General features: G+C 45.4%; 1 protein-coding gene across 9 annotated transcripts in view; it reads right to left on the reverse strand.

Annotated features, from left to right (window-relative positions):
- The window catches only part of LOC144764028 (uncharacterized), a 1,051,947-nt gene that overhangs the window by 229,930 nt on the left and 795,750 nt on the right, over positions 1-26,267 (reverse strand). For 8 of the 9 annotated variants that reach the window (XM_078650166.1, XM_078650163.1, XM_078650162.1 and 5 more), the window contains one exon: positions 3,511-3,657. The exons of the other annotated variant lie outside the window; for it this stretch is intronic. In XM_078650166.1, coding sequence (XP_078506292.1) covers positions 3,511-3,657 — 147 coding nt within the window. The remainder of the gene's footprint in view (positions 1-3,510; positions 3,658-26,267) is intronic. 9 annotated transcript variants of the gene reach the window in all.

The raw sequence follows: 26,267 nt of genomic DNA on the forward strand, positions 1-26,267 counted from the left end.
ACTTCGGAACCGAATCCGAGGGCTTGGAAGGCCGCCCCATAGAATCCAAAGGAGCCGGTGACGCCGGGACCGGAGTCGTCGACTTCGGCCAAGCCGGCGTCGACACCGGCGTCGACCTCGGTGGAGCTTGGTACTGCCACAACGGAGTCGGAGCCGGCATATACGGCATGAAGGGTGCCGGAGCATATGAGTGTGGAACACCCAAATTGAAAGCCATTGGACCCATGGGACCCGAAGGTGCTCCAGAGGGGTACCACGACCTCGAGAAGACACCATACATCGCGTTTAAAAACGCAGAGGGGTCCTGACCTAGAGCCGGGAATGGTGGATGCTCAGGTTGACCTCGTGGCACGTTCGAATCTGTCTCCTCAACAGGATTCGAAACCTCCTCCTCAACAGGAACCCCAACTGTGTCCTCTGGAGCCAGAGATGGAGTCGGGGACGGAGCCGGGGACGGATCCGTAACTGGAATCGGAGACTGGACCACCGACTCCGAAGGCGAAGCCTCACCTTCTCGATCCGACACCTGAAGAGGAATCACCTTCGACCTCATCCTCTTGGGAGACTTCGATCTAGAATGATGATGGGAACCATGCCTCCTTTTCTTGTGCTTCTTGTGAAAACCAGAGGTGTGACCGGACGAAGACTTCGAAGCCGACGCCTCCCGAGACCTCGACCTGGATCTCGACCTCGACTTCTTCGAGTGCTTCGATGATCTTTTCACCTTACTCGCCTTAAGCCTGGCCACAAGAAGCTTGGATTCTCTTTCACGGAGAGCCTTCGGATTCATCTTTTGACACGATGAACATCCATCGACGTCATGATCCGAACTTAAACACCAGATGCAGTCCTGGTGAGGGTCCGTAACGGACATCATCTTCCCACATTCTCTGCAAGGCTTAAACCCGGTCTTCTTTGTCGACTTGACAATAGAACACAAATATCCGAGAATGGAGAATCGAGGAAATAAAGTAACACTGTACTAAGGCTACAGAGTATCCCGAAACCGTTAGCGTCGACGACGCGGAAAAAAGGGAACTGATGTCATCACGCCGGCGTGGGCCTATTATAGGCGTCGGTGACGTCAGCGGAGTCGCGAGCGAGGTCGTGTCTCTATGACGTCAGGAGTCCACGTCGGCGCGAGGCTACAAAAAAGAATTTCCGAATGTTGCTGACGCAAGGGGTATTCACAAGGTGAGGAATCCACACGGCAGATGTATCTATCAGAATCAAACAATTGTATTGATGAGACTCTGGACAGGCTGCAGGCAACGGTGCCCTTCTCTGCGCACCCTATTATCCCTGTTTGACAAAGTCAGAGACTTTACCAGATCTTCCCATCCCTACTGGCACTAAGCTGGATGGCTGATCCTGAAACAAGAGCTTACAAAAACCTAAATTCTGTTAGGACAGTCTGAGGCTCAGCTCCTGCCTAGCTCACACTGACACTGACTGTAAACTCTTGTAGTGACCCACCTGGGAGATACACAGTGGGTGATGAGATGCACATACCCCTCCAGGCGGGAGCTGCAGAGGGTATAAATAAAGGGGCTCTATGCCGCTCGGGCCAGTCCCAGTAATATCTCTGTGTTGTGTAGGGTGTATGTTCTCCCATCCACCTTTATATAGACTTCCCCTCATTGGCTCACAACTACCACCCCCAAACAGACCTTCAACCTGTCTTCTCATCCTTGGCCAGTCTGTCTGAGGAATCCAGAATAATGTTAATTTACATATATGCATTCATTGTCATACTTTACATCTTTTTCTCCATCTCCAACAAGTTATATGTGTTTGGCCAAATTGACAATGTACCATGTTAGGGCCTTATTTATGAAAAGTGTTTCATCACTGCGGTAAAACGGCGATGCAACACTTTTCAGTGCGCCCTCCTTGCGACACCGTGGATGCGTAATATTTACTGTACTGCGCTACATGTCACAGGGATTGACAGATACGTCAGGAATCCTGACGGATATGTCAGGGCAAAAATGGCTCATTGCTGGAGTGTGTATACAAAAGCAACTCCAGCAATGTCCCATTTCACATGGGGCAAGCCCTATGTCAAAAGGCCTGCGTCACCCCTTACGCCTGCTTCAAGCAGCTGTAAGGATTTGACGCTGTTAGGCCGTAGAGTCACAGTGAAATCTCATAGATTTCACTGCAACACTTTTACAAGCCTTTTCTGCACTGAAATGCCGACCTTGCATACATTATACCTGATGCAGGTATAATGTAGCGCAGGGTTTTACAAAGTGTTGCATCTGCCTAGATGCGTCACTGTGTAAATATGGTGCAGCGTGGTACATTTTGTATGTGGCAAAAGCACCACAAAAAGAGATGCAACAGCAGCATAAGGGCCTCATAAAGGAGGCCCATAGGGGCATATGCATCGAACCATTTTGAGATCGCAAATAGTGCGATTCACAAAATTAGGCCATTTGCAATCACAAAATGGCCTTTCGAGATGCATGTACCTTTTTAGCAATTTGCAATTAAGGAAATCACTATTTTTAGCGATTTACTTAATTGCAAATGCAGTTAGGGAATCGCAATTGCGATCCCTCAAATGCGATGCTTTATGCAATCGCAAATTACGTTTACGCAATTTAGAATTGCACATTACGGTCAACTTGAAGTTGATAGTGATATGCAATTCCTTTGTGCATTGTGGTGCATACACATGTGTGTGCACCACAAGGGCATACCTTCATTTGGGGGTGCAACAGGGTGGTCTTTTGGCTCCCTTGCACCCTTCATATTGCATGTACAATTTGCAAGTACCTATTCGGTACTTGCAAATTGCGCATCCAATCCCATTCATTCATATGGGCCTCTAGGCCTATGGAATGAATGGGAAGCCATTCCTTAATAGCGAGTCGCAATTTGCGTGTAGGAATGTGTTGGAATCACAACTTTTTTGGCGATTCCTACATGCACAGGGATTGGCGAGTCCTAAATAGTGATTTCTCAAAAATCGCTATTTAGGAATTGCAAATCCTGACTTTGATGAATGCAGCCCGTAGTCTTTTTGATTCTATGTGTTGTGTAGGGTGTATGTTCTTCCATCCAATATCAGATAGGCCTCCCCTGATGGCTCACAACTACCACCCTCATACAGGCCTTCAGCCTGTCTTCTCATCCTTGGCCAGGCTGTCTGAGGAACACAGAATATTGGTAATGTGCAAGTATTTTAATTTAAATATATGCATGCATTGTCATACTTTACGTTTATTTCTCCATCTCCAGCCACTTATATGTGTTTTGCTAAATTGCCAGTGCACTGTTAAAGTGTTTTTGATGCTATGTACAACATTTCTGATAGAAATCTACCTGCTATATACATGAAACCTAGTTGATAAAATACAAGGCTCAATCCCAATCGTGCTCCTGGCTTTGCTTGCCTTTATTCATATGGTTGGTTTATCTTGCATGTGATTGGTGTCACCCCTGAACTCTTAGATATGAGTACATTATGTTATGCAATAGACCAGGAGATGAGCCACGTACCACTTTGAGGTTTGGTGCACTTCTTTGTGCAGGCACCGCAGCACTTTTCCTCTTTGGGACAGTCGCCGTCACTTAGGCACTTGTCGGGCTTTAATGGGGAGGTACATTTTATGTTATCGCCTTCATAGGGACACAAGCCCTCTCTGTCTGTAAGAGAAAGAGCACCAATTAACACAATGGTCTTTATTTACTTATGGCTCCACAGACACTCGAGGGGTGCTTCTTAATTTTGCACTGCGTTTTCAGAGTTTAAGAATGGTAAGAGTTTGACGCAGTCACTTTGCGCAATGCTATTCACTAATCGCCAAAAAACACCACTTGGCTGTCAGGACCAGACAAATTCATTAATATCAGCGTTTTAAAAAAAAAAGTTGACATAGAAAAAATTAGCAAAATCAGGATGCCAAGCAGGAATAAACAGCATGTTTTTCGTTGGTGTTATTTTCCAAGCAAAATATAATGCTCTGGAAAAACGCTCCAAATTAACGTTTAGCAGAAGAAGTTGCCATGCAATAAGAGATTGTTGCCAAAAAATAAACAAAAAAATATATAAATGTTCGCAAGTTGTTGTAACTGCAAAACGATTCATGTCACCCAATGATATAATTGAAAAATAAAATATCCCACTGCCAGACAAAAAAAATGTAAGAGTTGATAGAGCGTCTGACCAGAGTATAATAGAGGATTCTGTTAGATATTTCTGCATGATGCTTCAGTATCCATGAAGGGAGTGCAGGTGATTTCTTCCCCTGTCTGCTGCTGTGTGCAGATGAGGAAGAATCAAAGGGGCATATTTACAACAGAGTGGAGAAGCTAACATTGCTAATGGCACACTACTCCATTCTGAAAACGCGAGGATGCGCCGTATTCACAAGGATGCTGCGTATCCCTGCGTTTTCCCCATCGCTGGAGCGGAGTTAGCTGCCTAGTGCCAACGCAGGCATCCTTACACTATAGGGCAAGTGTGTCTGCGTTGGGGAAAATGATTGTTTATGTGTCGGAAGGTCTCCCTTCCTGCACATAAACAATCATCCATGGCATTTTGAATCATCTATGTTTGCTGCTTAATGCAGCACACATAGAAGTTGCAAAACGTCATTCAATGGCAAATTTAAACATTTTGTAGTGGTGATAGGGGCTTGTAAATATGCCCTTACGTTTCTAGTCCCATTCAGTCCGGAAATTAATTTTATTTTTATTCACTATCACATTCGCCTTCCAATAATCAAAGAGGGGTATGAAGCCAGACACAAATGCAGCTGTCCCATATAACTGTTAAAGCCACCCTCCTCGCACAACTTCCAGATTTACACTCTGCCATAAAAGTTAGGCAGCCAGAAGAAATTTAGGAACAAAAAAACCTTAGGTGTTGATTTGAAGAAACTCAAAAAACAATCAAGTATCTCTCAAATTTTTTGGGGAGTAGCCCCTCCCTGTGCTGCCTCCTTCCAGAAGAAATGCAAAGTCACGCTTGTTTTATATTCACAAGAAACTGAAAACCTCTCATCTCCAGATCCTGAGATTATGGTATTGTCTGAATCTCACTTTCTGGATACTTTATCTCCCTTCCTGAACGGATTCCTTTCCCTGCTCTCTCCTCTAACCAAAGTCTGCTTCGTGCTCTGATTTTTTTTTCCTCTCTTTAGCACACTATGGGGGTCATTAGGACGGCGGGCGGACTTTGCCCCCCCGCCATCCTGACAGGGATTGGGACCGCCCGCCATAAGGGCGGGGGTCCCGTGGGTGGTATTAGGATGCAGCAGCAACAGTGGCTGCCGCATCCTGCATTTATAACATTGTGGTGGGCGGTGCTTTCTGCACCGCCCGCCACAATGCCATAAATGTGTGTATGCATTTGCATACACAATGCGGCAGGCACCGCGCTGTGCCTACCACATTGTATATGCAAATGCAGGGGGTATCACAGGTACCCCCTGTGTGCACCCCCCACCCTTCCTTCACTTTGGGGGCCCTCAGGGGGCCCCCAAAGTGAAGACCGCATGCCTTTCCGTGGCGGCATTGCCACCACGGAAGGGCATTGTAAAATGCCCATCATAATATGGCTGGCGGTGTCTGATAGACACTGCCACCATATTATTCCTTTTCCGCCCCGGCCGCAAGGCGACCGGGGCGGAAAAGCGGCGGACGGAAAGACCATTCGCCAGGGGGGAAACGAGTGAGGATGTCGGGGAGATTGCCCCCGCCAGGCTGGCAGGAGCAATCCGCCCGACATCCTAATGGGCCCCTGTGTTTCTGCCCGCAAAGATGACGTTCAGTGGCCGAGATGGAGCTTCAAGTAGATTTATTGAGGCTTAGTTACAGGTTGGAAAGTTCATGTAGAGCAGCCCCACCAGGAGCAGCCTGCCTGCTGCTCAGCCTCTCACCTCACCGGCACCCAAACATTCCACTCATGTCCATTACACCCACATTCCACACAGCACATTCACACTGGCTGAGCAGCTAGGGAGACAGTAACAGGGTAATTACCTAAACAGAATGCTACTTATCCTCCCCCTTTATATAACACAAAAATAAACCTGACAATTAGAATAAGGTTTTAAGAAGAAGAACCATTAAAGACAAATTACGATAAAGTACACAATTGCAGAGAAATATGCAATGAAAATCACAGCAGGCATTAAAGAAAAATATAGAGAAGATGCACAGGAAAACGATACAAGAAAAACTCAAACTCTGTAAAAAACATAGAAGAAGTGGGTGTAGAACACTTGGGAAAACATCCCCGAAGACAAGGGTGAGCGAAATAGCCAGAAACCACAGGGGACAGTCACACACAACCAACATCCTTTGTGTAAAGAAGGTAAGGGAAAACCGTGAACATGGGTGACACCCACCCATAAAGCCACTCCATATGTAAGGGCAGCAAAAAAAACATGTGAAAATGGGTGACTAACGCATACAGCAGCTCCTAACCGAAAGGCGGCAAACAAAATATGTAGCACGGGGTGACTTAAGCACAGTCAAAAATTGTGTAGCATAGGGTGGCTTACACCCAGTCAAACAAAACGTGTAGCACAGGGTGACGTACACACCATCAACCAATATGTGCAGCACAAGGTTACTTTCACACAGTTAAACAAAATGTGTAGCACAGGGTGACTTACACACCATCAACCAATATGTGCAGCACAAGGTTACTTTCACACAGTTAAACAAAATGTGTAGCACAGGGTGACTTACACACCATCAACCAATATGTGCAGCACAAGGTTACTTTCACACAGTTAAACAAAACATGTAGCACAGGGTGACTTACACACCATCAACCAATATGTGCAGCACAAGGTTACTTTCACACAGTTAAACAAAATGTGTAGCACAGGGTGACTTACACACCATCAACCAATATGTGCAGCACAAGGTTACTTTCACACAGTTAAACAAAACGTGCAGCACAGGGTGACTTACACACTGTCAAACAAAACGTGTAGCACATTGTGACTTGTACACAAAATGCAAATATCCCCCAAGTGAGGGTATGCAAAACAATCTGCATGAATGGGAGTAGTACCCATAGGACAGTCACAATGTAAGGTTCTACAGTGTAAGTAGTAGAAATAGGAGAGTAACCCATTTCGATCCCTCATGCAAGGGCGTGCACAGACAAAATATAGGAATAGGCCAAAGACATTCGCCTAGTGATCAATCATGTATGGGTAAACAACAGATTTTTAAATTGGGCATCACTTACTTATAACATAATCCCATGCATAAAGGATAATTAAACAATAAATGAATTACACTAGCGTTAATGTAATGTAAAATGTTGAGACAACATGACATAAAAAACATTAGGACAGAAATATATTTTCATATGCAAATAAATGTGTATCTGCAATGACATAGTAGCAACACTACCCCAAACAACATATGCACTGTTGTTATATTCTTATCTATTACATGTCTCTTTAAATGTTATGCTGTGGTCGCATGCCTGTGCATGAGACATGTTTGTTTTCAAGAATGTTCTTAATTCTAAGCACAGATAGGAACTTTACTGTTGAAGTTCAGTACAGGCTGGATTTAACTAACTGATGGATGTCATTCGTGCTGTCAATAAATTAAGACTTATTTTCATCATTTTGACTGGATTATTGCAACAACTGTCTTGCACAAAAAAATACACTGAGCATAAGACTCGAAACAAACAAATCAGCCCCCACAAGACACAAGGGATATCTCCTCCATCCTGCATCTAACAACACTGACCAACTCTGTAGTATGAGCAGCATCAATGAAACAGAGTAAAAAGCAAACAGCATTTGCAGAAATATAAGTTACTGCAGAAACAAAACAATTAACCTGAAAATATTCTAAAAGCAGGTCACATGGCAATGTAACTGCTCAATAAAGTTCTTAAGCATAAAATTGTATGAAAAAAACAGGTCACATTGTGCACCAAAGGGCTCCTGAAGCTTGTTTTAATCAGTGTTTCTAACACTTGGTCTACAAGTAACTGTGGGCTGTCACCCAGTCTGTTAAGGTGGGAGTTGGATATGTCTCAATGTTCTAGGGACTACCTATATTAATATATTTAAATTTGCCCGGTATAACAAATCTGATCTGCACTAGGGGAGTATCTTGTTAAAAGGGATTCCTATCTAGGTTAAAATTATCACAATAGGTGGTGATGATGTGGTGTGTAGTATACATGGTGGCGGGTTATAGGTATTTAAGGATGGGCCACAGGTTCTAATCTCCTCAATTCGGGCTGCGAACCATCACGTGCACAGACCTTAGTCTGAGCGCCTCTAAGAAAGGGGGGGGGGAGGGGTGGAGCTCTGGCTGGGAGTGGGGAGAGGGGCAGCAGGGCAGGGAGGGGGAGGGCAGAAAAGAGTGGGAAAAAAAAAAGAAAATCTTTGAGATGGAAAGGAGTATGACTATGACTAGAACTAGACTTATGGATAACAGACAATGTAGGGAGAAGAAATGCGGTTATAATGTCAGACATTAGGATTTGTACTATAAATATAGGGGGACTAAACGACTGGAAAAAACAGCAAAGGATGTGTCATTGGGTTAAATCGAATAATATAGACATACTATGTATCCAGGAAACTCATATACCCTGGGCTAAAAGGAAGTTGATGGATATGTGTGGGTATACGTTGATAGGATGTTCATCGCAATCATCGATGATTAGAGGTGTGGCTATTTTAGCAAAATGCAATTTGGGGGGGGGTGAAACGTAGTAAAACTGATGGGTCTGGTAGATGGGCCCTAGTGGAATTGCAGATGGGGATTACGCTGTGCGTAATTTATGGCCCAAATGAAGATGAGCCAATGGTTTATGATAAATTGGAGGAAGAATTAGCTAATTGGGCAACCCCGATGATAGTATGCGGGGATATGAACATCACAGCTGATTGGAAACAGGGAAGCAGATATATAGGGCGTAAATGAAAGATAAATAGAGCTCTTGGCTCCCTAATACAGTCACATGGTCTGGTTGACGTATGGGGAGAAAAAATGCCCGGGGACCCAGGGTATACATACTTCTCACATCCGGCACAGAAATATTCTAAACTGGACTATTTCTTTGTGACAATGGGAGAAATCTGTAAGGTTAAAATTGCTAAATTACCAAGAATTATCTCGGACCACAACCCCTTGATATTGACGTATAAGATCTCCAATATGTAAAGGAAAATCTCAAAATGGACTTTTGAAAGGAAACTTTTAAATGATGAAAGGTTCATTAAACATATCAAACAGTGGGCGAAAGAATTCTTTGAGATCAACAGATATAGCGCATCCAGAAATGGCGTATGGGAATCATTCAAGGCCTCATTAAGGGGGGAGACGATTAGCTGTGCAGCCAAACTAAGGAAAGAGGATAGAAGCAAAGTGGAAAAACGCACCCTAGATTTAGCAGAAGCTGAGAAATGCCATATAGCGGAAATAGTCTCAGGTCAGGATAGTTCGGAATCGGCCAGAACTATGGCTCTGATTAAGGGGGAGATTTTAAAAATAATTACGCAGAAGGAGATCTGCGACTATCAGACACACAGAGCGAGACGATATGAGACAGGCGAGCAAGCTGGAAGGGGCTTAGCTCTACGCATTAGGCAAGAAACAAATAGAAACAAAATTGGTAAGATCAAATATAATGGTGTTGAACATACAGACCCAAAAGCAATAATGGAGGTATTCCAGAAGTTTTATCAGAAACTGTATGACCAGGAGACTGGGGTGTTACCTTTGCATGATCATGGGCCTCTATGCCCAATGGTGGAGGAGCATGATAAGGAGCAATTGGACCTAGATATTACAGCAGAGGAGATTAAGACTGCATTACATGAACTAGCAGTGGGTAAAGCTGTAGGTCCAGATGGTCTACCAGTAGAAGTTTATAGGGTTTTGGAAGTGGAAATCCTTCCTATACTCGTAGACCTATTTAACGGAATAATCTGCTCTGGGAAGATCCCCGATACATGGAAACAAACCAATATCGTAATATTTCATAAAAAGGGGAAACCCGAGGAAAATCCCGGCTCCTATCGGCCAATTTCGCTGATAAATTCTGACGCAAAACTCTATTCTAAAGTATGGGCTAAAAGGTTAGGGAGGATTATCGGTCAACTTGTCTCACCCTGGCAGCATGGGTTTGTCCCGGGAAGAGGTACAACTGAACACACGGCGCGGGCAATCTCGTTATTTGACGCAATGGCTGCTACGGGCGGAGATATGGCCATGATTCTTTTAGATGCCGAAAAGGCCTTTGACCGTGTGGTCTGGGATTTTATGTGGGAGGTTTTGGCCAGAAGGGGCTTTGGAGAGAAATGTAGGAATGCAATTAAAGCTATGTACACGGATCCTGTAGCCAGAATTACCGCAATGGGCTTGCAGTCGGAAGAGGTGGTGATTAGGAGAGGAACACGACAGGGATGCCCCTGCTCCCCGATACTCTTTTCACTCTATATCAACCCTTTTATTAGGAAAATCCTTGCTTCTGATAATATATCCCCAGTTATAACCAATGGTCATAGTACCAAATTATTGGCGTATGCGGATGACTTGGCAATCACTACCACTAATCCACAAACGGCAATGATTGAACTAACTCATCTGGCACATGAGTTTGGATTGTGCTCTGGGTATAGGCTCAATACGGAAAAAACAATAATAATTGGTACAAAAAACATTCATAAAAGGGACCCAAGATATGTGGATTCTGCGGTTTACCTTGGGGTAAGAATCAATGCTAATGTGGGGAAAATTACTCAGGAAAACTATCTGCCCTTACTTACCTCAATAGATAGGGAACTGAGAAGAATAGATGTTTTACATTTATCCTTGATTGGAAGGGTGAATGTATTGAAAATGTCAATGTTTCCGAAACTATTGTACCTATTCCGTGCCATACCCTTACTTGTTGAAGAGGGTTTGCTAAAAAAAATGGAAGCTGTTTTTTCACAATTCGTGTGGCAATATGGGAAAATCCGGAGATCTATAGTTCGAATTTTGGCACCATTGGAGGGAGGAGGCCTATCTGCACCTAATCTGAGGTTATACCATTGGGTTTGTTTAATGTTGCAAATGAATTATTTATTGAAATATGATGTCCAAGAGATTCCACCTGGCTCTTATAGAATTCCTTCAATATACGAATTAATAGTAGGAGAAAGGGCTCGGGGGCTCTTAACACGAGAAATTAACATCTTACACTTTAAAAGAAGTAAAAGCAAAGTAATGTTAAGTGCGTGGGGCACTTGGAAGGCAATATTGAAATTTTTGAAAATTCCAAAGATTAATGGTATGGTTGACCTATGGAGCTCAAAACCCTTTGTTCATCTTGGACAGAATAGAAATAGCAGTACATGGAAGATGTTGGGTATCAGATGTTTGGGGGATGTCATGTGTAAGGATGAATTATTAGGGTTCGATCTCTTACAACAAAAATTCGGTATTCCTGCTAGCCACTGGCTTTTATATAAACAATTAGAGCAAACGGTCAAATCATTCAGACCGAGAATATTAATGCAGGAGATAAATCCTTTCATGAAGTATGTAATAAATGGTGGCAAGAAGATCAAAATAGGGTATAGTTATCTTCTGCAGGGGTTGGGTGATGATATTGGACAAATAGAATCTGCCTGGGCTCAAAAAATGGGGGATCCAAATATAGACGTAGATTATGTTCTTGCACTGAATAAAAAGGTATTAAGAGCAACTAATTTAAAAGCGCAGCATTACAAGATGGTCTTTAACCTGTATTATACCCCCGCAAAGTTGTTTCAATGGGGTATAAGAGACAATGATAAATGTCCTAGGTGTAATCAAGGCCCGGCGGTTTTACTGCATATTTTCTATTCTTGTCAGAATCTTACACCTGTTTTAACAGAAATGGAAAAAATGTTATCGGGGCTGCTAGAGCACCAAATTTCTCTATCCCCAACTACTGTTTTGCTCGGCAGGGATGAAAATCTAGGAATTGAACATGAAGCCGAAGCTTTTATTTTTCTATCCGTGGCTGTTTTTAGAATCTTAATTGCTGCGGCCTGGAAAGACCCGACTGCGCCCACTTTTCAGATGTGGCTAACTAGGCTGTTGGGGACTCATAATATAGAGGAATGCCTATATAGCTTTAAGGGTAAAAGGAGGAAAGAATATGGTAAAAAGATTTGGGCTCCCCTTAGTAACTGGAGAGAGTTGAGATAAATAGACTCAGAGCCGATAGGAGACCGATCCTCCTGCACTCTCTGGACTGTAACATTCTGTCATATTTCGGCTGACCGTTGAGATTTTATGAAGATACAGAAAATGTACATATTAACTGTAATGTCTGATTTTATCACATGCTATTCAGTTTAAGTTTATATTTGTAAATGTCTGATTTTATTACATGCTATCCAGTTTATATTTATATTTGTAACTCTGTTTTTATATTCCGATCCATCTCAATAAAAAAAAAAAAAAAAAAAAAAAAAAAAAAAGGGACTACCTATCCCTACCTTGGGATGACCAGATGATAACAACGAGAGCACTACTAAAACTTTGATGGGAATCCATCTCTAGACATTGGGTTTCACCTACGCTTGCTGGTGGTTACTTGTGTTGCTTTTTTTAGTAACACCTCTAAGATTGAAAGGTATTTTAACCTTGTACCTAATAAAGCTTTAACTCTTAGTTGTTTTGAGTAGCTCTTTACTCTTTTCCAGACCCCCAGGTTTATGAGTTTTATAGGTTGGTCATTAGGGGATGATAACCTGGGCTTGGTCTTTAAACTTCCCTTAGACCCTCCATCCCTCGCTTTGTTGTTAGTTTCCAGATTCATGCCCTTATAGAAGTATAATTCACATTGCCCTTATATATGCATATAAATCCAGTCCTTATTTATGCATAGCCCATGCTACCCAAATACAGGCATGGCTACTTCCATCCGTTCATCTACATCACAATGACTTCTTGGAAAACCAGACTCTTAAGCTGAAGGGACTTCCCCTTGTTTGGATATTGATTTCTCCAAGAACTCATTTATTATGCATGAACATCTATTCCTTAGGGATTTATTGATGACATTCATATGCCCGACTTCTACGTCAATACTGGCAATCCTCAACACCTTCAAGGTATAAATATACCTTCACTTGCTATGACAAAGCACGGTGTGGTTCGGTGCAGTTTGACTATCTACTTGCACAACGCAACTCGCTACAGCAAGTGCCGAAGGAAGCCAACTCCCCAGCTGACGCACTGACCAGAAGCTGTTATCCTCCTGCCGAGAATCCAGCTCCAGTATTTCTGACTCCCCTTGTGATGTGTTGGGAAATCGAGTCCAGGGAACGAGATACCAACCTTTCTCATTCTAAGGTATGGTGCTGATTAGAACCTAGAGAAACCTTTGGCAATTCTTAGCAAGACCTAAACTATAACTAAAAGACAGCACCTACTACTTCCCTGGTACCAAACCTAGGTTAGGTACATTGGGGTAGGATTATTTTAGAAGCACCAGTTGAGTATTTTAGGCTGTGTTATTTATGTATGTATTTTTATATATGTCATAGCAACAGACAATGCTAGTACAGTATTATTTTATATTACTGTTTACGCTGTACGCATTATACTTCGCATTCTGTCTAACGATTGTAGCTGTTCATCTCTCTTGCATGAGAAATAAGACTGTTCAATAAACCCTTTTTATAAACACCCGTCTCTCTATTTCTGTGCAACTCTGTAGAAACGAAGCATGTACGATTGACTGAGTAAAATAGTTACCTATTGTTTCCACGACTCTGAAGATATTGTTCCGTTTCTAGCGGAAACAAAGTTGTCATGTTTATGCAGTTGTCAGAGACTAATCCCTTCTTGTTTATTCGAGAAAGTTTCTAGTGACCTCTGAGTTAGCTGGCATACACACATTTAAGTTTAATATACTCGATAGAGACATACTGACCTCAGTCCTATGTCAAATCTATAGTGTATATTATTCCAATGCACAGAGCCTATTGGGAATATAGGAACTACACTACATGGCGCCCAACTGTTTAGTAAGGCACTAATGTAACGCTAGATACTAAAGTAACTCAGTCATGCTTTTCTCAGAGACCCCATACTCATAATACTCCAATAGGCATCTGGAGTGGGTAAGGAATAATATCCGCCATAGCTGAGTAGGACGAAAAATCCTATGTATTAGTTTTTGGTTTTTATTCAACGTTGAAGGATACAGTGTTCCAAAATATTGTGCACCTTATCTTTGTTTCCTTGAAGCTTGCTCTGCAAACTTTCAGCCAACAAAATGGCCAACGAAGATAATCCCGGAGCCAGCGGAGCTGCAGGCGAAAATGTCGTCCCAGCTTTCAACCTAAAAGGTTTCCAGGAAACCAATGGGAATGTTATAATCATTCCTCCAAATTTAAGGAAAGCCATCACTATAAAACTTATAAAACATGGCCTGACATCGAGAGGTGGTAGGGCAGTTTTTGTGATAGAGGCACATGAATATCACCAGACAGAGGTATTCTATTCATGGATAGTCTTCCCAGAAGCAAATCTAGTAACACATGTTTCACTTCTACAAAGAAGATGAACCACAGGATGAGTATATTCCTTTCGAGGATATTGAAATTCCACTCACATACCAGGAGCATGAGCTCTGGTTTAAAGGCGCCCTAAAACATTTAAATAACATTACCAGGTTTGGTCCACTAGGTAGACCAGGAGCAACATGGCCGATTTTAGCCGGCTATACACCTCATCCTGACATTGATGAAATGACATTTGTAGAGTTATTAGCTCAACTTAAAGAGCTAAGCAAAATTTACAGACAATTGGTTCAATATGTTATGCGGATTCTTACAGTCCAACCTACAGTAGTTATTCCACAACAAACCTCTCGCCAGGGGAATACACTAATAATTACACCACAGACTTTACACACAGTCATTACCCATAAAACGTGAACAAATTCCATTCTGGGTAGCTCAAAAAATTACTCAAATCAAAGCAGTGTTTCCTAATACTAGCCCTCATGAAAAACACAGAATTTTAACAATCTGTTTACCAATGGGGATCACACCACATCTGGAGGACTGCATCACTTGGGGTACAATCTTTGCTGCTATCTACACTAAAACACATGGTGTTCCGTCTATGGAGGTAATACCTGATGTCAATCAATCAATCAATCAATCACTGCATTTATAAAGCGCCGCGCTACATACCCGTGAGGGTCTCAAGGTGCTGGGGGGGAGGAGGGCCAGGTCTTGAGGAGTTTCCTGAAGGCCCACAGGTCCTGAGTCTGTCGTAGGCTGGTGGGGAGAATGTTCCAGGTCTTGGCGCTGAGGTAGGAGAAGGATCTTCCGGCGGCGGTGGTTTTCCGGATGCGAGGAACTGTGGCGAGGGTGAGGTTGGCTGAGCGGAGGTTTCGGGTGGGGGTGTGGAAGCGGTTGTTTAGGTTTGTGGGTCCGGTGTTGTGTAGGGCTTTGTGTTTGTGGATGAGGAGTTTGAAGGTGATCCTCTTGTTGACAGGGAGCCAGTGCAGGCCTCTCAGGTGGGGTGTGATGTGGCTGCGACGGGGGGCGTTGAGGATCAGTCGTGCCGAGGCGTTCTCGATTCGTTGGAGTCGTCTCAGGAGCTTGGAAGTTGTTCCTGCGTAGAGGGCATTCCCGTAGTCGAGTCTGCTGGTGATGAGGGCCTGGGTGACGGTTTTTCACGTGTCGGGAGGGATCCATTTGAAGATCCTGCGGAGCATGTGGAGGGTGTTGAAGCAGGACGCGGAGACGGCGTTGACTTGCCTGGTCATGGAGAGGGCGTAGTCGAGGATGACCCCCAGGTTGCGTGCGTGGTCTGTGGGTTCCGGGGCTGTGCCTAGCGATGTGGGCCACCAAGAGTCGTCCCAGGCTGATGGGGTGGGTGTGAGAATGAGGACCTCCGTCTTGTCTGAGTTCAGCTTCAGTCTGCTGTCCTTCATCCAGTCGGCTACGGACTTCATTCCTCTGTGGAGGTTGGCTTTGGCGGTGTGGGGGTCTTCGGTGAGGGATGTGATCAGCTGGGTGTCGTCGGCGTAGGAGATGATGTTGAGGTTATGTTGTCGTGCGACGTGGGTGAGCGGTGCCATGTAGATATTGAACAGCGTTGGGCTGAGGGAGGATCCCTGTGGGACGCCGCAGATGATCTCGGTGGGTTTCGAGCGGAGGGGTGGGAGGCGGAGGCTCTGGGTTCTGCCGGAGAGGAAGGATGTGGTCCAGGCCAGGGCCTTCTCTTGAATTCCGGTGTCATGGAGGCATGCTGATAAGGTGCGGTGGCAGACTGTGTCAAAGGCTGCTGATAGGTCCAGGAGGATGAGGGCGGCTGTTTCTCCTTTGTCCATCAGGATCCTGATGTCGTCGGTGGCAGCGATGAGGGCGGTCTTGGTGCTGTGGTTGCTGCGAAAACCAGATTGGGAAGGGTCCAGGATTGTTGTCTTCGAGGTAGCGGGTTAGCTGTTTGTTGACAATCTTCTCTGTCACTTTTGCCGGGAACGGGAGCAGGGAGATGGGCCGGAAGTTCTTGAAGTCCTTGGGGTCCGCCTTGGGCTTTTTCAGAAGGGCGTTGATCTCGGAGTGCTTCCAGATTTCCGGGAAAGTTACTGTCTCAAAGGAACTGTTGATTGTTTTTCGGAGGGGGGGGGGCGATGGTTGTGCTGGCTTTGTTGAAGATGTGGTGAGGGCAGGGGTCAGATGGGGATCCGGAGTGGATGGAGTTCATGATTTTGAGGGTGTCTTCCTCGCTGACGTTGGACCAGGCGGTCAGGCGGCTGGTGTGGGTTGTGGTCGCAGAGGTGGCGGACTTAGTGGTAGGTGCGGGGGTGTCGGAGTTGAAGCTGTTGTAGATGTCGGTGATCTTGCGGTGAAAGAAGGCGGCCAGGGAGTCGCACAGGTCTTGTGATGGTGGGATGTCATTGGTGATGGAGCTGGGGTTGGGGGGGGGCGATGGTTGTGCTGGCTTTGTTGAAGATGTGGTGAGGGCAGGGGTCAGATGGGGATCCGGAGTGGATGGAGTTCATGATTTTGAGGGTGTCTTCCTCGCTGACGTTGGACCAGGCGGTCAGGCGGCTGGTGTGGGTTGTGGTCGCAGAGGTGGCGGACTTAGTGGTAGGTGCGGGGGTGTCGGAGTTGAAGCTGTTGTAGATGTCGGTGATCTTGCGGTGAAAGAAGGCGGCCAGGGAGTCGCACAGGTCTTGTGATGGTGGGATGTCATTGGTGATGGAGCTGGGGTTGGAGAGTTCTTTCACGATGCTGAAGAGCTCTTTGGTGTTGTGTGCGTTGTTGTCTAAGCGGTCCTTGAAGGCAGTCCTCTTGACGGTCCTGATGAGTTGGTGGTGTCTGCGGGTGGCGCTCTTGTGGGCTGTGTAGCTATGTGGTGTTCGGTCGTGAAGTCATTTCCAGGCCCGGACTGGCCGTTGCGGGCACCGGGCAATCCCCCGCTGCGCCGCAAGGGTGGGGGCCGGTTTTGGGCCCTGGGGGCCGTTTTTCTTACAGGGCCGTTTTTGCAGCATAGCTGCAAAATTGGCCCTGTAACAAAATCGTCCAAAAACCGGCCCCGGCAAAGAGCTCGGTCGCACCCCCAGGGGGCCGGCCGAGCACTTGCCAGGGCCGGTTTTGGTTCTCAGTCAGGCCCTGGTCATTTCTTCTCCAGCTTCCGACAGGTGCGCTTGGAGATCCGGAGGTCTTCGGTGAACCAGGCGGCTTTCTTGTTGGTGTGGTTGGTTGTGGAGGTCTTGAGAGGGGTGAGGGTGTCGGCGCAGTCGTTGATCCACTGTTTGAGGTTGGTCGCGGCGGTGTCTGGGTCGGTGGGGTCGGTGGGTGGTCTCAGGGCGAGGGTGGTGGTCAGTTGGTCCTTGGTGATTTTGCCCCAGCAGCGGCGTGGCAGCTGTTGGGTGTGGTGGTGTGTGGAGGGTTTCCTGAAGGTGAAGTGGACGCATCTGTGGTTGATCCAGTGGGGTTCGGTGGTGTGGTTGAAGGAGATGAGGGGGCTGGTGGAGAAGATGGGGTCCAGCGTGTGTCCGGCGACATAGGTGGGTACCGTCACGAGCTGTTTGAGTCCGAAACAGATTCAAAACGAATACGGGGCAGAGCCTGCTCTGAATTTCGGTTTGAAATTACTGAAAAACCAGGTCTCATCAATAAAATCCAATATTAAAGGAGAAGCAGCATCAGTGGCAATCCGCCCGAAATTAAGGACATTTGATGTAAAAGAACAACATCAAGTACTAGCCAGAATATATGAAAAATCCTATGAGGAATTAGGCAGAGACAGTCTGGGTGGGAAATTATTAAAGCCACAACTGTCCTGAAAAGGTCTTTACTAAAAACACTCCCACCCCTTCTAAAAAGAATTGGAAAAATAGCAAACAAACTTCCAAAGAGAAGCATTCTCATTCCGGAGGTAGGACTCCTCAAAAGGAGCCCTCTGAAAGGAGGTACAACCTCAAGAATAGGGATAATTTGAGAAAACCTGATAGATAGCAAGGTATTGATACACGTTCCTCTTGTACCTTTTAGACTTTGTCACAGAAATCCGAAAGAAGAGGACGGTCAGAAAACAAAGAAGAACGCGTGAAGTCCAAAGACGATCAACACATTCAGAAAAGTAAACCAAAAACTCAATTCACCAAAAAGAAGGTAGCAGGTCTAAAAATCAGACATGCCGAGGATCTTGAGGACACAACTCAGGAATGGGGAATGGGCTCAGACACTGTTGGACAACACAGTAGAAGTGACAATAGATCGCCAGAACCTGAAGGGTCTTCTGGAGACAGTGGACTTGAATGAAGACATTGAAGTTGAAACTGCGGATACCATGGTTAGTTCTCCACATAGGTTATATGAAATAACACTCCGGATGGAGGGAGATATACCAAGAAAAGTGAAAGCACTCTTTTAGGAGCGACTTTCCAAGGGTTACGATATACTTCTGGCTGAAAAAGACTGGCCACCAACATTTGTCAGGGAGTGCCCACATGGTGAAGACATCATTATGCCAGCCTTCTCTAACTATATTCCAATTCATTTAAATTATACATATGCCAGGAAATGGCCAGTTGCCCAAGCCCCAGCATTATACTAAAATCATGTAGGATGGAATGAGGACTCGCCTCACCATAAAATCCAACTAAAAAATCAACCAACTGCACAAAGGCAGTACCCAGTTAAGCAAGAAGCTAAAAAACAGGTCAGGGAGATATTAGATCAACTTGAATACCAAGGGGTGATTGAAACATGCACCTCGTCAATGAACAATCCTTTGTTTCCTGTCTCCAAACCAGACAATACATATTGTATAATATTGGATTACAGCCATCTAAACTCTTGTTGCAAAACATTTGCAGTGCAGAATGCACACGGTACGGCACTAATGAATAACATTGTGCATCAAAAATATTTATATATATTTCTAACGGTTTCTTTTGTCAAAATATTGCACCTGAAAGCAGGTATTTGACCGATTTCTCTATTATGGGGACAAAGCGTCAGTTCTGTCGTCTCCCTCAAGGATTCAAGAACAGTCCTGGTTATTCTCAGCAAGGGTAACAGAGTTACTATATACTTATGACGATGAAGCATTGTCATATGTGAATGACATCTATCTGACAGATGTAGACTTGGATAGGCACTTGAGTAGGGTGAATACCATTATACTTGGATTCGCCTCTGAGGGTTATAAATTTAATGTAAAAAAATCCAGAATTGCCCATTTAAACGTCCTCTTTTTAAGGTATGAACTTTCAAGTGAAGGCAAAATCCTGGCAGCAAACTTTCTAGAAAAGTGTGCGCTGCTCCAACCTCCAAAAACGCTGAAAAACTTACAGTCATTTCTAGGATTCCTAAATTTTGGAAAAACTTACATTTTAAACTATGCAGAAAGGGTTAAACCACTCTAAGGATTAATCAAACCTGATTTTAAAACAGTATATTGGACACAAAAACACACAGAAATTTTGCGTTCCCTACAAAAAGACATGTTAGCAACTACACATTTGCAAACACGCGTAAACGTATGCAACCTAGTGATCTGAATAATTCCGGGTCAATACGGATTCACCTACTTAACTTTTAATGAAGGTGAAATAGTACCAATAGCTTACAAATCACATTTGTACACACAAGCAGAAATGAAATTCACTTCAACAGAAAAATTTTTGACAGCTGTTCAATTCGCTGTAGCAAAAGAAAGAGCCCTAGCACAAGGGAAAAGCATTATGGTAATAACTCCTGTACCTGCCTTAAAGGCAGTGACAAAAGCGAGCAATCCTAATGCTAAAGCTTTAAATCCAAGATGGATACAATGGGTTATTTCTCTTACTCGAACAGATGTTAATAAGTTTTTTTATTAACAATTCTTTTTATTGAAACAGAGCATCAGCAAAAGACACAGCTACAGAGGATTATGTCATAGCAAATATAACATCTATTGGGAGTACAGGGAACAGGAATACATTTACGTCAGATATTTACGGGGATGGGGGTCCATCACAAACAGCATCCCTGGGTGGTACACAAATCTCACCTCTGTATTTATTCCAAGGCCCCCATATCGAAGCCCACTTTCTCACAAAACTTACACCAGTCTAGATTATTTTTCCAGATCTCAAGGGTGGGAGGCTGCACAGATCCCCATTGCTGGGCAATATTCCTTTTAGCTATCATAAAAGTCAATGTAGTGCACTGAGTTTGTGCAGAGTTGAGGTCAGTGGGTTCCCATATGTTAAGGAGGCATCTCCTTGCCTCTGGTAGCAAAGAGATCCCCAAGACGTCATGTATAGTGTTGTGAATCTTACGCCATTACTCAGAAATATATTGATACTCCCAGATGATATGGAGGAACGTCCCCACCAGACCACAATTTCGTCTACACAATTCGGTATCAGACAATCCCATGTGAACATGACGGGCCCCGTGACATAAACCCTGTGTAGTATTTTTAACTGAATAAGCCATGTCCTTGCAGGACTGGCGACCACCTTAGGAGAGGACATTGCAGATTGCCTAAAATACGTAGATTGTTGCGGCAAAGGCAGCCTTCATAATCATCAAGCTTGAGGTTGAAATCAGCACGGGAGTCTCGCAACTCTTTGACCTCCAACTGCAGTTGGGAGACATCTTCCACAAGGCTGGAAGTAGTTAGCGCAACCTGCTTTACCTTCTCATACAGCTTCCCCATAACTGAATAAGCCATAGCCTTGCAAGAATGGCGACCACCTTAGGAGAGGACATAGCAGATTGCCAGTCCTCATCCTCAAGTTCTAACCTATCTCGCACCCACTTCTCCCTCAACTCCACGAGTAGATCCGCCCTGTGATTAATCAATTTCTTATAGATCAAGGAGATCGTTTTCTCGGGGAGGTGTCCATCCAAGATTCTATCCTCAAGAGGTGAGGCCTCTGGAAGATCCGCGTCCCCAGGCAGAGCCGCCTGTAGCGAATGCCGAATTTGTGCATTGTGGAAATACTCAAAACTCTACAGCTCAAATTCAGCCTGCATTTCCTCGAATGATTTAACCCTCCCCTTGCCCCACATATCTTTAATGGTGGAAATCCCTATCAAGTCCCATTTATCGAATCCTTTCATCTTCCAGAGCTTACCCAGCCGCTCCGAATCGAAAAGTGGGGTAGCTAGCGTCAACCTGTCCCTCCAACCCAACAAGTTTGTGGCATATTGCCAGATACGGATGGCATGCTTAGTCGGCCCCGTCAGGTCTAACCTTGCTGGCTTTGAGTACAATGCTCTATTATAACTGCCTCCAGGGAGAAGCCATTTATCCATGGCATATCTGGAATCTGGGATGGGGCCGTACATTCCGTGATTGATCGTGGCCAGCTGTGAGGGATGTATGATGTTACAACGCATACTTTTACAACGCATACCTTTACAACGCATTTTTTACAACGCAACATCCATTACAACGCATTCCATTAGTATGCATGCCATTACAACAAATTTTTAAAAACTACCTTTACAACGCATTCCATTACAACGCATACTACCTTTACAACGCATACCATTACAACGCATAACATTACATTGCATGTATGGTAAGTATTGGATAGTGTAGGGGTAAAAAATACTATTCTAACTCCAGGGGGTGCAAAAGTAGGGTAAGTGTTGGATAGTGTAGGGGTAAAAATGTATATTCTAACTCCAGGGGGTGCAACAGTAGGGTAAGTGTTGGATAGTGTAAGGGTACTATGCGTTGTAATGTTATGCGTTGTAATGGTATGCGTTGTAATGACATGGGTTGTAGTGGTATGCGTTGTAGTGTCATGCGTTGTAATGGTTGCGTTGTAATGGCATGCGATGTAATGGATGTTGCGTTGTAAAAGTTTTGTTGTAATGGTAGTGCGTTGTAAAAGTTGCGTTGTAAAGGTTGTTTCCCGCAGTGAGACCCGATAATACCATTTAATATCTGGGAGGGTAATGCCACCGTCATACCAGGGGACTGCGCTCCCATAGGAGACTACGCTGCAACCCTTCCACCTCACGGATATAGCTGGCTGGCACTACATCTAGGGTATTTTGAAGAGCATTAAGGAACCGAGGCAGTGCCATCATTTTAAAAAGGACCGCTCGCCCCAAAAGAGAGAGCGGAGGTTTTCTCCAATTAGCGATATCTCCTCGAAGCCTCTGCAAAGGGGAAAGAGGCTCTGGGCATACTGGACTGCGGTGTAAAGAGAGGTAAAGATCCCCAAATACTTAAATCCAACTGTACTTATTTGAATGGGACAGTTACGCGGAAGGACCGGGGGTTCCCCACCAAGGACAAACAACAAGGATTTCCCTCAATTGATGGAAAGCCCTGAGTTCTTCCGGAACGAGGCCAGAATATCACATATGACAATAAGGGACTTCTGAGGAGAGGTCAGCTAGAGCAGAATATCATCCGCATACAAGGAATCTCGGTCCTCCCAGTCAGGGGACCAACGAATGCCCTGGATAGATGGCTCCCAGCGCAACCAAGCCACCAGGGGTTCCAAGGCTAATGAGAAAAGAAGAGATGAGAGAGGGCAGCCCTGCCAAGTGCCACTACCAAGACAGAAGGGCGCAGAGACCCGAGCATTAACGACTATTTGGGCAAGCGGCTCATTATATAGCAAACGCACCCAGCTAATAAATTCCGGGCCAAATCCAAATTTAGACAGGACCGCCCACAAATAGGACCATTCTACAGTATCAAAAGCCATAGTGGCATCAAGTGATACAATTACGGCTGGTTCCTGTAAAGTGTGGGCTCTGCAACCTACGTAGATTTAGGGCCGTGTTCCTATGGGGAATAAAGCCCGACTTGTCTGGATGGATCAGCTTGCTAACCACTTTCACAAGTCTATTAGAGAGAAGTTTTGCCAGAATTTTGGGTTCCGCATTCAATAAAGAGATGGGCCTATAAGAGGCACAATCAGTCTTGGGTTTACCCACCTTATGAATCACCACCACGGACGTGACCCTCTGATCTCTGGGCAGGATGCCTTTTTCCTGGGCCTTGACAAACATGTATTTGAGGTAGGGAGAAAGCTTATCAGGTCTGAGCTTGTAGAGTTCGATTGGAAGCCCGTGGAGGCCCAACGCCTTACCATAAATTCAAGGAGCGGACAGCTTGGGCTATTTCGTCAGCCGTTATGGCTCTATCCATAAAATCACGATCTTCAGGAGATAGGCGTGGGAGCCGTATATCACAAAGCAATAGAGGAGAGTCCTCCTCGGGTCGGTCAGAGACTGAGGTATAAACAGTTTGGAAATGCGCCACGAAGTTATCGGCAATACCCTGTGGATCCGTTAGCCGAGCTCCCTCCGCTGTAACGAGTTCTGGGACAACACGGTCAGCCCAGTCCTTTTTGTCTAACCAGGTGATAAGTTTACCCGCCTTATCCCCGAGATCATAAAGCCTGCCCTGTTGCTCCCTACCAAGAGCCCTCGCACTATCAGTGACTAGAGATTTATAATAATATTGCTTAAGGCTTAAGAGATGCAGCCTAGCTTGTGTTACCTCAGTTTCCAGCTCCCCCTCCAGCCGACCAATCTCAGTCTCTGCATCAACAACCTCCCTATTCCTTTCTTCTTTAGTTCCAGCTATCAGAGATAGGGCCTGACCCCTGATGACAGTCTTAAAAGCTTCCCAAAGAGTCAGGGAGGAGGACACCGATCCCTAATTTTCCACAAAGTATTCATCTAGGGCCTTAATAAGGTCTTTAAGAAGTTTGGGGTTTCGTAGATACCAGGGGTTAATGAGGGCTACCCTCCCCGCCGCTCCCGAAGCGATACAAAGCCGAAACCAGAGCGGGGAATGATCCGAAATACCCCTTGCGAGATGGACGACCTCCGTGATGTACGCTGCCTGGGCCGCCGGGACAAGACAGTAATCCAAACGGGAAAGGCTATTATGGGCACTGGAATGAAATGTGTATTGTTTCTGGTCAGGATGGAGCAGTCTCCACCCATCTACTAAACCCATAGCTTTAATGATGTCGGGTAGCCATCGCATGGCGCGTCCCAAATCTCGCGGGGGATGTCTATCCATAACTCCAGAGACAACCGCATTAAAATCACCACCCAACTGGCAATTTGAGCAAAAGCTTTCCCAGATCAGTGAATGAGGTACTCTGCATGCCTGGGGGGACATAAACAGACAAGAGGGTAAGAACCTGTCCCTCCCGCCATCCCGTAATGCCTACATATCTGCCCCTGTCATCCACCCACATAGAATCTATCCCCAAAGGGAGCGCCTTCCGAAGCAGGATACCCACCCCTCTGGAGCCAGAAGTGAAACCTGCGTGGGCCACTAACCTATATCCCATTCTGTGCATGGCCCTACATGAATTTCCAACTAAAAGCGTTTCTTGGATCAAAACCCCATCTGGTGCCTGGCGTTTAAGATACTGGAGAACCACACTACATTTAATTTTGTCCCCCAACCCATTCACATTCCAGCTCAAAATCATCAGTTCCCTACCCCCATCATCATATGCGAAAAGGGTTTGACAATCCTCTATCTGCTGCATGCTGACACAACTAACAAACCATCCATCGATGAAACAAAGTACCCCTCCCAACACCCCCGCACCCCGCTGTCCTGCCCAATAGGCTTAGAACTGCCCCTTGAAAACCGCAGAGTGACTGTCGCCCTAAACATTCAAAAGAAAGAACAGAAACTTAAGTAGGGCGTGGAAGTCCAAGAGACCCGGACAGCGCCCTATCCTAAAACAATACCAAGCACGGGGTCCGGGCCCCAGTGCCCATTAACAGTCCCCAGCACCCAACAAATCAAATTAGTGATATATACCCTTCTACCCCCCGCACACCCACACACACCACCTGCCTCCCCCAGCAGTCGTTCAAACCCCCCACTGGCCGCCTATTCAGGAAGGCTGAGTGTCCGCATCATCGCCATCTCCTTTGTCCGCTGGGGCCCGGGCGCCCCGATATTCGAACCACTCCATCACAGCCTCCGGTTGGTCGAAAAACCACGCTCGGCCCTCCGCCTCGACCCTGAGACGGGCCAGAAATAGCATTGAGTGCTTCATGCCCCTCTCCCTCAGGTCTCGCTTTACTGACAGAAAGGATTTCCTCTGCTTTTGCACTCTTTGCGTAAAATCCGGGTAAAAGGAGATGGTAGCGTTTTCATATTTGAGAGGGAAGTTGACCCGCGAGCTCTGCAGGATAGCGTCTCTGTCTCGATAATTGAGGACTCGGGCCAACATAGGCCGCGGGGAAGCGCCCTGTCTGGGACGGCCGCCCGGGACCCTGTGCGCCCGTTCAATGACAAAGAACTTACTGATGCCCTTCGGTTTCATGTGTTTGAGGATGAGTTCCTCCACGAAGAGGTCGGGGACCTGACCCTCCGTCTTTTCTGGTACACCTAAAATACGTAGATTGTTGTGGCGAAGGCAGCCTTCATAATCATAAAGCTTGAGGCTGAAATCAGAAAGGGAGTCTCGCAACTCTTTGACCTCCAACTGCAGTTGGGAGACATCTTCCACAAGGCTGGAAGTAGTTAGCTCAACCTGCTTTACCTTCTCATTCAGCTTCCCCATATCAGCACGAATCAAGGTAATGTCGATAGCCATGGAATCCATTTTGTGTTCGAACGATGTTTTAACCCCTGTTGTCGCGCCCATTACGTATTTAGGGAGAGCTCAGGCTCCTCCCCAAGCAGAGTCCCCTTCAAAGAGTCTTCAGAGGGCCTCCCCTTTTGTGTGTCCTTCTAGATCGTGTATCGATCCAATTTATTAGTCCGGACCGGTTTCGGGCCCCTCGCCCCAG

This window comes from Lissotriton helveticus, chromosome 6 (assembly GCF_964261635.1).
Source record: "Lissotriton helveticus chromosome 6, aLisHel1.1, whole genome shotgun sequence".
NCBI classification, from domain to species: domain Eukaryota; kingdom Metazoa; phylum Chordata; class Amphibia; order Caudata; family Salamandridae; genus Lissotriton; species Lissotriton helveticus.